This window comes from Pseudomyrmex gracilis, unplaced genomic scaffold (assembly GCF_002006095.1).
Source record: "Pseudomyrmex gracilis isolate BER0280 unplaced genomic scaffold, ASM200609v1 scaffold_173, whole genome shotgun sequence".
Lineage (NCBI taxonomy): Eukaryota > Metazoa > Arthropoda > Insecta > Hymenoptera > Formicidae > Pseudomyrmex > Pseudomyrmex gracilis.
In genome coordinates, this window is record NW_018020757.1 from 103,977 (window position 1) to 118,672 (window position 14,696).

At 37.4% G+C, this 14,696-nt stretch overlaps 1 protein-coding gene across 2 annotated transcripts in view; it reads right to left on the reverse strand.

Moving 5' to 3' along the window:
• Window positions 1-14,696, reverse strand: part of LOC109857801 — a 285,853-nt gene that overhangs the window by 67,691 nt on the left and 203,466 nt on the right. For both annotated transcript variants that reach the window (XM_020434502.1, XM_020434501.1), the window contains 2 exons: window positions 11,674-11,859; window positions 10,055-10,215 (listed from right to left, as the gene is read on the reverse strand). In XM_020434502.1, coding sequence (XP_020290091.1) covers window positions 10,055-10,215; window positions 11,674-11,859 — 347 coding nt within the window. The remainder of the gene's footprint in view (window positions 1-10,054; window positions 10,216-11,673; window positions 11,860-14,696) is intronic.

Consider the following 14,696-nt stretch of genomic DNA (forward strand, 5'->3'; position numbering starts at 1 on the left):
CTTCTCGCTCTCTTTCTTTCTCTCTCTGTCTCTTTCTCTCTCTCTCTCTCTCTCTCTCTCTCTCTCTCTCTCTCTCTCTCTCTCTCTCCTTTCTCTTTCTCTTTCTTTTTATACCATATACGTAAATATACATGTACTTTTATCATCTTACTTTTATAATCGCCCGAATTAAAACTATACATATTTACTTACATTTTATTTGTACTTATGTACAAAATAAATTTAGGATATAAACTACTTACAGTAGTACAGTTAAAAATAGAATGTACAATGCGCAATTCTATTATTTGATATCTATTATGTATTAAATTATATAAGATTTGCTGTAGCTATATAGATATAAACAACAACACACAAAATACAGTGTTTATATCCTAAATTAATTTTTTACATAATGAAAGACTATTATAAGAAAATAATATTTCATGCATAAATGCGAATTATATATTACACATATTACATATGTGATGTTACAGAAGAAATAAAAAAGGAGAATTCTATAACCACAATACATTTATTATAATTGATGATTAACTTCTTTCAGGCACAAAATTACTTGATGTTCACACCTCGAATGACAAAAATGAAATTATTACAATTACACAAATTAACGGAGTTAAGCGGTTATTTGGATGCAAAACTATATCTTGTACAAAATTTTATACCAAACGCAAAAGTTATATTGACTAATCAATCGTTAGATTACGCCAAGGTACTATATCATATAAAGATGCAACACAAATATTTGTGCGCACATTATTAGGTTTTTATCACTTATAACACATCTGATGTCAATTTAAAAGCCTAACAGAAAGCATATTTGTAGGACAAAATATTGAATATTATTGCAAGTATCTGCCATCTTGACGAAGCCATCGACATGATAGGCAAAGATTCAGACTTTGTTCGAATAATTCTCCGTTTCTTTAGTACATGCGACAACAATATCCAATTACAAATAACACTCTTCAAGCTTCTTCAGTTAATAACGTGCGACATCCAATCAAATTCTAAATCAAACTGGACACTGTACTTAACAAATTCTTCTTATTTTTTTGCACCTAATATAATTGCCATTTTAAAGAAAACCAAAACAGGTACTAATTAAACGTAGTATTTAATTTAGAATTATAAACAATTTAGTATCAATTTTTGATTATACGTGCAAGTAATTAATAAATTTTGTAGTGAAAGTAATGCTAGATGGAATAGTAATGCTTCATACATTATTTGATGTAAAGTTAGCAGACGGTACAAGTTTCTTGAAACGACTTTTTAACGTGAATGAGTTAATTGATGTATTGACAAGAATTCAGTCATTTATACAAATCGACATTTGCGGTGATTGTAATTTTGAAAGTAAAATTGTCTGGACTGTATTGGAAAAGTGGATATCGATAATGACAATAATTAGACACTCAAAATCATTCATACGTGTACCTGATTTCGAGAATGACATACAGTATTTATCTATACTGTATGGAATAATGTTCGTGCAAAATTTGATATACATGAAATTGAAGAACTCGATAGAAGAGGAGTACAAGTATAAATGTTTTTTTTTTTATCAGACGCATCTATTCTTACGTATATTATTTTTATAATTAAACGTGGTTTTATTTTTATATAGAGTTAATGGAAATAGAAACAACTTAAATATAGATTCGACTATGGAACTCGTCGTTCCCACATTCGTTAAAGCTATGGACCTGTCCTCAAGTTTTTCAGTTACTACCACAATACACATAAACACCATAAGCAACATATTAGACACAATAGATTGCTACATATTAGAACATCTACCTCAATATGAGATAACGTTAGGTTTATTTCGATATCACATTACGGGTAATCAATATTTTATTGGCATCGATAGTATGATTTTTTTTCTAGTAATTAAAAAAGTTTGTGTTTAGAAAATGAAGAAAACATATCACCGGCTATGATTACAATTGTACAATATATAGAACAGTACTTGCGACACGTTTTGCCAATGGCAAACTGCAAACAACTTTTAGAAGAATTTATGCTGTTGTTTGATGACAACCGTACAATTATAGTAAACAGTCTTAGAAAAGATGTGGAAAACATACATTATACAGCACTAAATAATCTGAGAAAACTCCAGCGTTGTTGTCACTATACACTAGACTAAATATCAAACAACTGAAATTTTTCGATGTTTTATAAACAATTTATATTGAAAACGTGTATAATATATACAGTCCGTTAATTACCGGAACACTGCTTGTAGACAGATAGAAGAGGTTATTCTGAGTCGAAAAGTTCTATACCACTTTGCAAAATTTAATAATTAACAAAATGTTAATTAATAAAGACCCGCAAATAAGCGTGCACTCACGTGCGTAATGACAGCTCAATGTTGCGCGCACTCATACCGTAGCAACGAAATAGGAGGAGCTAATATAACGGCATATGATATACGTAAAAATCAATAACTAACGATAACTAACCGCGAAACCATGAACGTCGTATTTTTTTCATTAAAATAAATACGTCTAATGTTAAGATGTGTTAAAAATGAGTTTTTTAAAAAATTTGAGTTATTACTTAGTTATTTACGGAAAGATAAAAAAGACCAAAAGAAATAGATAGAAAACAAACAAAATTAGAAGTTACATTTCATTGCAAATATTACTGCACTGATGATTTTTATTTTTTTATTTTTCTTATATTTTAAAGTTTACATACAAAAAAATCTAATTATTGTAATAGAAAAAATTACAGTTTTTTGTATTATTTATAAAATTCCACTCATAAATAAATAAATAATAAATAAATAAATAAATAAATACATAATCATTATTGACATCTTGTCATTTGTCTTTAATCATATATTTGTAATATCGAGATGTTAATATACTGATTATTATATTATTCATTTATTTATTTTACTTATGAAAGGAATCTTACAATTAGAGAAAAAATTAGAAATTACTTACCGTTGCATATATTATAAAAATGCACTGATAATTATTGCAACAATGGGTTTCTTAATTGTTTCTATCTTATTTTATACAAAGAGGTATCTCTATTTTATACAAAGATATTTATAAATTCTATAACTTTTATTTTATTTAATTAAAAAAATATAAATCATCAGTGCAGTAATATTTGCAATAAAATATAACTTCTAATTTTGTTCTTTTTCTATGGTCTTTTTTATCTTTCGTAAATAAGTAACTCAATTTAAAAAAAAAAACTCAATTTTGACACATCTTGACATTAAACTTATTTTGATGAAAAAATACGAGATTCATATGCTTCCGCATTTAGTTTTCGTTAATTATTGATTTTTATGTATATCACATGCTGTTATATTAGCTCCTCCTATTCCGTTGCAGCTTGAGCGCGCGCAACATTGAGCTGTCATTACGCACGTGGGTGCACGCTCATTCGTGGATCTTTTTTAATTAACATCTTGTTAATTATTGCAAATTTTGCAAAGTGATATAGAACTTTTCGACTTATAATAACTTTTTCTAACTGTCTACGAGCGGTGTTTCGGCAATTACCGGACACCATGTTTATAATATCAGGAACTGCAAATTTGTGACATAACCATAAATACACATGAAGTTGTAATTTGCATTAAGAAGAGTATTAATGCAACTATTTTAATAATAGTGCATTACGCATTTAGTGCAAATAGTTTTTTAGTACAAATACTAACTGTTGTACTAATCTAACCTGTAAAAATGAATTAAACACAATGTCTTATGTATTAATAACGTACACTATATGGTAATAGAAAGATTGCATTATTGTGACTAAATAAATAAAGTAGCATAACAAAATGTAATTATTTTTAAAATTATTTTCTGTAGCTTATATGACAATTAAAAACCGATCCCGAATGTAACTTTTGAAAGGTTTAAATATTGCAAATGGATTGCGTCTTACATACATATACATACATATACATGTATGTATATGTATATATATGTATGTACATATACATATATATATATATGTATATGTAACATATATATATATGTGTGTATATGCATATGTTATATGTATATATAATATGTATATGTATAAGGTGTATGAAAAATTTTGACACAGTTGACGTATGAAGATAGATTGAGTCAATCTCAGTAGAAAAGTCATCATTTTGCAAAATTTGCAATAATTATTGAGTGATTAATTAATACATGTGACTCAATGAGCGCGTAGGAAGCGATGGTCCGGACTCTGTAGGCGTGTACGATTTTCAGTTGTAAAGACAAATGGTTTGCTTTATGCAATCTCCTAACAGCAAGAGACGGAGCAAACGGGCGTACGGCGTGTGACACAGCTTCTGCGATCAACTGATTTTTTATGAAAATCATTTTACATTTACAGAAACCGGATCATTTTTTTACACGCTCAGTAGATTATATGTATTAATCTCATTCAATAACTAGTTGTAGCAAATTTTACAAAATGACTTTTTTGTTCACATTGACAATCTATCTTCACACTTCGGCTGTGTCACAATTTTCAGACACCTTGTATAATGTATCATATTACAACCATAATGTATATATATATATATATTATATAATATGTTATATTACAATCATAATAATGTAGCACAAGATTTATACATAGCCATTTTGTATGTATATTTATACGACTCAATTGTAGTAATTGTAAACTTTGATTATAAGTACTAAGTAATGCATGTATATGTAATGTCAATTATGCTCATGTTGGCCTTCATCTGATAAAATGCATTCATTTTTTTATGCATACGTACTAGATAGCTATTATGTACTTTGAAAATCAATTCGACTTGATCGTCGATAGCGACTGTTATAATAATAATGTTATTACATCAGTGTCACAGTTGTTACCGAGTTAGTTGCACTACGTGCTTTTATTACATATTTTTGTACATATATATTATATTATGTACGAAATTTATGTATTCTTATGTAGAGAGTACGTATTTATTTTGCAAACTCAAGTATCATTATCAACGTACAGCATAAGTTTTCTACTTTTTGTAACAATTTCATATTGTTTAACATATATAATTAAACGATAAAAAAATAACCCTGAATCTCTCCGAGACTATAGAACGCAACTACTAATGACAACTGACCGAATTGCGACAAGAGGTAATGGTGTTTTTTTTTAGCGAATAAAGACACGTTTGCGGTTGTTGCTGAATACGCAGCGCGCAGGTGGCGAGGAGGACATAGAAACGGCACGTATCCGGTTTGCTGCATTAACGTGATTCCAACATAATCACGCGCGATACATTTGTAATAATGAATGAATTCACGAGAGAATAGCAGTTTCCGCCGTTATTCATATAAGTGCATGTTCTCTCGTTTAAATTTCAACAAAGTTTGCTACTTTTTGTGCTTTTGATACAAATAATCGCGCATTTCGTAAAATGTCGCTGCGAAACCTCTTAAAATAATCAATAATATTAATCAAGTTTTATTAATCAATTAATTTTAATCTATTATTATTATTGTTGATTATAATCGATTACTGTTATTAGTAATCAATTAACATATCAATAATATCACGAGATTAATTATTATTGCTAAATAATCATGTTCCACGATCGTATATATATTTCTAACAAAAAAATTATTAAAGATACAGTGTGATTTTTTTTTTTTTTTTTGGTTTTACTAATATACTCCCCGCAAATTTTTTATATTATCAATCGCAATGAAAACGTAATATTTCGTCGGTATAATCTCCGAGTAAGCGTAGATTTCAAATCTCCCGTATATTTTAAAATTGTTCTGCGTTTGGTGCAATGTGTAAACACATCTGCGCGAGGAATATCACGATGTACATACGTACATACGAGAAACGCGTGACGCGATCCGACAGCTTCGTGTGTCCGGGAATGTGTGATCGAAAAATCTGTTTTGCCCTGCGGGACGGATCGATCGGAAAGCGTGGCGCGCAATTGTAGGCGGAGAGATGCGAGCGCCGAAATATGGAAGGGACTAAACTGCGATTATACATATGCGCGGAATAACGGGGCGAGAGAGAGGCGAGGGAAAGATCGTGAGTTTCGCAGGAGGGACAAATAATCGAGCGCGCGCGCGTGGCGATACGACGCGAATGCCGACAAGTCGATAGGATTACCTGCCGTCAACACGACAAAACCGACCATCGGCCGTGGCTGTCAGCACGTCAGTCAGGCTTTACTTCGTCGCGTTATTGTCCGTTTATTAATTTATGACCACGGTCTCCGCGATTGTTTATCGCGCGAACGAACGTTTCGCGTCGGTTTAAACCGGTCGGCCTATTAATTCTCTTATCAATTATTTCGAGTGCTATCGTCAAACACCGGACACATCTTAATTCGTATACTTTATAAAGTCATTCAGAACTAAATTTCAAAATCGAAAGATTTTAAACGTATAAATAATATACATTCAGTAATATACGTCGAGAACGACGTGAGAGAAGAATGTACGCGAAACGACGTCGAGTGCAAAACAATTAAAACGTCTGTCTCAAGAGCCGCGTGGTTTATGCATACAAATCGCCGTGAATGAACCTCCGCGTGAGGAATGAAATAAAACTCGCGCGTCCAAAAAACCGGACGGTTCACTGCATTATGGTAATTGACGTTGCGTTCGTTCGCGCGCGCGCACAAAATACCTTCGGCAGAAAGACGACGTGACGGAGACTCTCGGTCGGTTGCATCATCGCCGGGTAATCGTTAAACGCATCATCGACCGTGTGACAAACGGCCGGGGCGCGTTCGTCGGCCGATGTGCGCAACCGCGTATAATTAATGCACGCGATCCATTCGTCAATCGGACGCGATATCCATCTCCGCCTCGCTAATGAATTCCGCGATCATCGTCTAACCCGCGCTTCGACGCGCGCGTTCTGCGATGGATTTTCTCTCGCGAGACGGATATAAAAGCAGTCGCGAATGCAGGGCCGCGCGCGAAATACAACGTCCCGGGATCTCTTTTGGATCGTCACTATCTCGGGGAAAGATTTATTGCTGCAACACTGAAGCAAAAAGCTGACTCACTAGTCGGTCACGTAACTGTCATTTTTTTTCTTTTTTTTTAAATATCATAAACTTCGCGAATACTTTGGGTACTCCATCTATCTTTTATATTTTCAATATCACGCACATTTTCAATATCATGCGTATATACAGGCGATACACGCTTCTTCAATATCCCCACTCAGTGTTAGACACTTGAAATTTATTATCTCTCTCTTTGAGCGCAAAACTATTTTTGATTCCCTTAACGCAAAACGTCAGAGATGCTAATAAATCTACTTGTAAATCGATTCTTATCTCAATTGATGAAAGAGAAATATGTAAAATACAACAGCTTGGCACTTCGGCGAGGAGATCGTCATCGGAGGCTCCGCGAAATCGCGATGAATCTATTAGAAATCGTTACGCTCTATTGCGAGTGCTCGACTGAACATGAAAGACGAAACGTGCATATGTGTCTAGTCGTTGTTTCGCAATGTTTTTCGCGGTCCGTCTTGTAACGGGTATACCTATATAACGCAGCGCGCGCATGCTTTATAGCGCAACCGCGATAAATTACCATGAAGTCGGTAATTATTTTGGCGTATGTGGGCAACGGAGAACTCTGTGCGCGCTTGCTCGGACTGCGTTGCGCTAAACTTGCCGGGCGAACGTTTCGATGAAATTTATGAGCCCATTAAAAATCCCCGCCTAATGTCCTTCGGGACGCAGAAATTTCTGCAAGCAAATAAGTTTGCTCGCGCGATGCGCAATAAAGATATAATATTGGATCCGTGCAGCGGATGTTAATCCTTTCTCTTTCTTTCTCTATCTCTCTCTTTCTCTCTTTCTCTCTCTCTCGCCGATCATTGCCGTTGCGCGATTATTTGTTATACCTACACTCCTGAGATCCGATCGGTTTACGAATGTCAAGAAAAATAAATTGATGTGATCATACGTAATTATACCTCGAGTATTCTTTGACTGTCTAGACAGTTTTTACTACTCGAGTATTGATAGTTACTGTAATTCCCTTTTTTTCGCAAAAACAAGTTTTATTTTCTATAATAAATCTTACATACACACACACATACGTAAGTTTGCATTCATCTCTATAACTAATCCTCTTTATTTAAGAGATCAATAAAAAGAATCTACTTGAAGAACATTATTTTCGAATTCTCGCTATTTATCGTTGCGAAACGCCAATTAAATCCACAAAAAACATCGTCCAATCGATCGTTATTTCCGAACAATTAATTTTACAGTCGCCGCAAATTTAGTATTGCTGCGAGAGCGAGCAATAATTTTGCTGCGCGGACGAAATGTATGTCCGTGTATGACTCGCGTGTGTTTCGAGCGTCGTTATCGTTATCATTTTAATTCCGCGGAACTCAGTTTTCTCGAGAGTGCTCAAATTTGGTATACAAGACTTTATATCATTACGGAGCGCGCAAAGAGGTAAAACCGAGAACGTGAAAGCGTATTCATTCGGAAAAACGAGCATGCTTATCGCGGCAACAAGAGAACAGAATAAGAGAAGGAGAGAGAGAGAGAGAGAGAGAGAGAGAGAGAGAGAGAGAGAGAAAGAGAAAGAAAGAGAGGAGGAAAGCAGTTTCATGGATTCAGCACCGCAGTTACTCGCGCGTGCACGAAAACAGTCGATGGCCACGGCGCGATAATGGAATTTAATAATGCGATATGCCTTTCTCTCTCTTTCTCTCGTTCCTCGCGTCGTCTTACGGTTTCGCCTCCTCGCGCCATAACGACGCAACGCGCGCGCGACGCACCGTCGAGACGAGTACACGAGAAATGCCGGAGCCAGGCGCGCTCACTGGCTCGGTTCGCCGGTTAATTAGCCATTAAATATCAAGCAGCCGGCACAAGACTGCACGCAGATGGTATTTCGGATCAGTTAGAACAGTTAGCAATGGGCAATTACGGATAATAAACAGACTGCCACGACTAAGGCGGCAGCGAATGGCGCGCGCGTGGCGTGTTGTATACGAACGGAAAGCCGAGTGTATAGCGTGCAATGCGGAGATGCATAAAGATCGAAAAGCCATGAAACACACCGAAAATGTCCGATGGTTGAAACTAAAGATTTTTTATTTTATAGACATTTGGTGCAAAATTGCTTTTTTCGTGTATAAAGGTTTTGAAAAAATAGTAGAGCAAAAAAATTTCAACAATACAATGAAAAATGCAAAATTAAATGGTGGAAAAAAGATACGGCAGCGAATGATGATAATTTCAATTTTGCGAGAGTCGTTTCAGCGATATTCGCGTCCGTTCGCGTTTCACAACGACATATTTCTTCGTACAAATCGCGAATATTAAACGCGCCAACAAAAACACATATGCGTTCACTTCACAAACACACAGGAAAACTCGGCGTCGGGCATTTACACATTTACGATAATCAGAACGCATTCATTTCCAAGGGAGAGATTAATTAATCGGCGTACCCAAAATATCGGGTTAACTGAATAAATCCCATTAGCATTAATATTTCAATATTACCGCACGTGTTATCTGCTCATTCAGAAGGTTTAATCTGAAACCTGAATTGTTTAATTCTGAAAATTGCTCTCTTTTTACAGACTCGAAAACGACGCGAGCGGAGCGAATAATTACGATTCTATATTTTCTTGTAAGATATTTCAGTTCAAGTGAGGCAGCAATATTCATTGTTATTACATTTTATATTATCTCTGTAACGGATAAATTTACAAAACCACAAAATAAAACTAATAATAAATAAATAAAATATCAAAATGTTAAAATTTAAAACGTAAGACGATTAAAATCTAATCAATTTTTCCGTTATATGTAGTTTTTTTTTATTATGCAATATTTATATTATTTATTATTTTTACAATATATTTTGTGCGTAAAAATACAATGTTCTTTCTTTACATACAGAGATCGTAACATGTTACTTTATTTGATAAACAGTTTCTCCAAGCGATGTTAATAAGAATCCTGTTACTGCCTTACTTGAATCGAACCATATTTGCGGACGTGCGGCCACGGTATATGTCGAAGTGTATCACTTCTTACCTTTGGTAAGGCGCTTGCGGTCCACCCGGTGTCACGGAGGTGGTCGTGTTTTGTGTGGCGAGCGCGAGTTTCTGCTGTCGCTGGAACATCTGCCTGCTGAAGACCCCGTATCCGAAGCCATAGATTTCGTCCTCCTCCTTGTCGCTGAGGCAGCTCGAGGGCTGCACAAAAATGGAGAAGCGTTCGCTCTTTTCCTCTACACCCTAACTGCTTCACCCTATACAGACTACCGGGATTTTGCTTGCGAAGCACTACCCCATTTACGACGCGGGTAGGAGGAGCCTCGGGGGTCGTATTAAGAACTCGTTACATGAACTCGTTGTTGTATCATGAAATTTGGGAAAAAAACATCAAAAAAAAAAGGAAAAAAAAATAATAAAGTCCAATCTCCTGTCCTTGGACAATAACAACGAATACAAGCAAACTTGTGTAATTGTCAAGATGTTCTTACTTAATGACGGAATACGCGCAGATAAACGATATATAAAAATTGTTACAGCAAAAATATGTTCTCTATACGTATAAAAATTACAACCATTTATTCTCAAACTAGGAACTAAATTGTTTTATCACTATTATGTGAGAAATTATTGTTTAATTTTACATTTGAATTTACGCGTCTCTTACGTGATATTTTAGAGCGCGCAAATTCTTAATAATACGCGCGTATATAGCCAGAGAAAGAATTAAACGTCACTCAGTCGATTGAATTAAAACGGAAAAAGAAATTGAGCAATCGTTTTCGCGTTTAATCAAAGCGTGATACGCCGACCGGAACGAGTGACCTTTATTAATTTTCCAAATCGACACATCATCGATCTTGGAAGGAGCTTGGCCTTAATCGTCAATCGATTGCTTCGCGCTTGAAAACTCAATTAGCCACGGGGAAAGTCCGGGTAACGAACAATAACCGATTTAAGCTGGGATCGATAGGGTCTACATGGTTAATCGCCTTAAAGCACTTTGGGAAGTAACTTGCGGAGCCACGAATCCGCAAATGCAAGGTGTTTTTAACTTTTGTAAAGCGTTCTTCGTCAAAATCTCTCTTTTGTTGCGCGCACACTTTTTGAATATGTATATATGTTATTAAAAGGAGTGGAAACTCATTATCGCAATATTTGAACTAATTACTCTCTTTTATTTATACGCAATTGCAATTAACTTGCATCAATTATTATATAACATACACGACTTGTATATTTGATCGCGACGATCATCGGAAAAATTCGATGCTCTAACAATTCGGAATCGTTCGTCGGTCGCGCGGTATACGAGATTTCGTTTGCGTCTGACAATTTTCCTGCCGTAACGAAATTGTCTGCCCATAAGAAAAGAGACAAATGCTTGTATCGAATCAACCGGACGTGTTCTTCTCTCGCGAGCTTTCTGTTCCTTCGAAGGCAATTTGGCCAAGTGTCAGGGGAGTGTGCGGAGCAATAAGAAGGAATCGCGAAGAGATAGACAAGCTACTATATATGTCAGCCTATAACCGCATTAAGCTGGTCCGCGGAAGCAATAAAAAGAGAGAGTTTGACGGAAAGAGGGGGCGAATGTGTGTAACTGACGAGGGCGAGGTGAGTAAAAGCCAACACATATGAGAAGGAAAGAAATCCGCTCACCGAGTATTTTCCGGGCACGTAAATGGGCTGCGAATGACTGGTCGTGAGCTGAGTATTCGGCATTCTGGAAGCGTTCGTTTCTCGTCGGCGCAGCTCCTCGAGCGGCTCCAGGACGTCCCCGTAATGCGTTCTGAAGAGGTCTGCATACCGCGAGGCGAGTCCCTCCAAGTACCCCCTCTCGCCCTCCTGAAAACATGCAACATCGACACATTAGCAATTATTGAAAACAAACGCAGCAACGTATGCGTGTGTAACGATCATATAAAATCGATTTCTGGCTACAAAACGCGAAATATTTAGATTAATGATTCATAAACCATACATTAATGAGAGCTTTCGACGGGATTTTGCGATAAATCATGATATACGACGATCGTGTTATTTGAATAAGCGAAGCGGCTTGTAAGTGATGTAGGTTGCCATTGCAATTTTAATATCGCATAAAAGCAGGATCATAAATTATCTGTAATTGAGTCGAGAATCGATGAATATGTGTTAAAAAAAAAAGAGAAAAATTTTTATTTTTTCTGTTTTTTCCTCGAGCTCTTCTTGGTCGACGTGTCGACACGGCGTTGGTGTATGATTCAACAAGACGACGCTGAGAAACGGACGTGAGGGAGGAAAGGGAGGAAAGTCAAATGTCGGACGATCTCGAGAAAGAGGAAGAAAACGGACAACCAAGAACTAGGAAGAAACCTTGCAGAGAGAAGGATCGCCTTCGTACGACGAAGGTTGGTGTCACATTAATATTTCAGGATTCCACTTCCGCCGACTCCTCGATTGGACTCCCGGACTCGTAGTAACCATGGAAGGGCCGTGTCCTTCCCTTTTATGGCCACGAAGGAGAAGGCGGATAAGACGACGAGATGCAAGAATGAGGGTGGGGGAGAAGAGAAAGGAGGAAGAGAGGAATGTTCGTGGAACGAGGGACGCTTTGTCTGGTGCGCGCGAGTCGCCTTCTATTTACACTTTAAGCGCCCCATCCATCCGCCTCCGCCAGCGCTGTCGCCTCCGCTAGGTGCCGGCAAACGATATTCCGCGACCAACCCGCGGTCGTCTACCGGATTTAAATCCCATTTGTAAATATTCCCTGCGCGGCTGTGAGTGAATTACGCGGGAATTATGCCCGACGCGAAGAAGAAGAAGAAGAAGAAGAAGAAGAGAAGAAGAAGAAGAACAAGAACAGGAAGAAGAAGAAAAAGAAGAAGCGGTTCATCTTTCCGCCTACTCCAATTTTCGAGGCGCCGACAGTTTTCACGCCCCGTGCGGACGCGCGAGACGAAGTGCGCGAGTGCCTCATCGGAGATGAGGAAGAAATAAGAAAAATATCTCCATCCCTCCACAGGCAACGTTATGAATAATAAAATGTCGGAAGGAGATGTTTTTTCGCAATATACTTTTTAATAGAAAAAAAAAATCAAGTACAAGTCCATTTTACACCGATCGGTCTGTATCAGAGGACGCGTGACACGTAATATACACCGGTACGCCAGATATTCAATGAATCGACGGGAAGAATGGAGTCATCAATTGCAGGGCGTCAAACGTCAAGATTTTCATTACGATATAATCTATTCCGACGGTTCCAGCGACCAAAGTGGGGTTAGAAAAGACATTAAGGCGAGTGTCGAAGACGCGCGAAGGATGAAACGAACGGAACGAGTCATCGTTCCGCCATTTCATCCCCTCTTGCCCATCCCCTTTACGTGCCCGTTTCCTGGCGCCCCTTTATCGATAATCCGCGAGTATTAATTAGAATTCCAATCTTCCGATTTAATACGATGTTCTCCGCCGCCCTCCCCTCTCTCTCTACTTTCTGCCACTTCTTGTTCTCCAGTCTCTTTCTCATTCTCTCCGCCCGCTGTCCTCCGCCCCGGTCATTCCCCTCACCCCTCGGGGGAGCTTAACGGTCAAACTGAAACTTTCAAATTGAGAGCGCATAAAGCGAACGAATTTTGCACGCGCGAGCACGACTCTTCGGAACTTTATTGCGTCGTAAATTAAAATTTCACCCATGAACGGATAATCGAGGAGTGATTAAAGTGTCCATTTTATCGAATCGCTCGGCGGAATGTCCGCGAAAAACACCGATGGCCGTGAGACGTTGTGTCGCGTTTTGATATCCCATCAAGAGAACTTTCAATTGATCTCGTTACCCTTTTGCTCTCTGGACGATATCCTTCAGATGGCTTAAGTTTTAAACTCGTTTCCTTAGCGTGAAAAATTCAACGATTGGCCATCATTTCTACCGCGTAATACGTTGTTGGCGCGCTAAATAAAACAAGTGAACTGAACATAGCGACCGCGAAAGTGCGCACACGAATATGTCAGGTCTTTTATGTTTCTTTTTCAAAAAGAAATCTATTCGCGGCGCACATTACGCCGTATAATCAGAGAATATAGAATTATTTGGGAACATAATTGCACGATTATTTTTAACGAGCTTCCGGTTGGCGATAACTCGAGTTTTACTACGCGCAATAAGATTTCTTCCTTAAGCAAAACAAAAAAAGAAAAACAAACAAATAAACAAGCGCACAGATTTTTCCGCGCACGAAGCAAGTAGTTGTACCGAGACAAAAGTCATCCTCGTGTTATACCATTCTTTTTTCCGAGGTCACTTCATTCCAACGAGCTTCAGTACAACGTCCTTGCTAATCCCGCTAGTCGACATTGCACGGACATCCGTCGAACAACGACGGCCGACCCCTCGATGACAAGGCGCGCCACCGTAATTATATTCCTGCCCTCTATCGTGGATTCCCCCCCCGTGACACACATTGTGGCGGTAGCGACCCAGAAAATTTTGCGGATAATGGAGACATGTTCGGCATGACGAATGCTGTTGCCTTGTTGTTACGACATATATACTTCGTCGTTCATCACACACACGTTGTAAAACAAAATTTTATTAACCGTAGTCGCGTGAAGTGAACAAAACAATCGCGAGAAAAAAGAAAAAAAATTGATAAATGTCCGCTGACGCGCTCCGAATAAAAATTTGCGTTTCGCGTAATGCGACG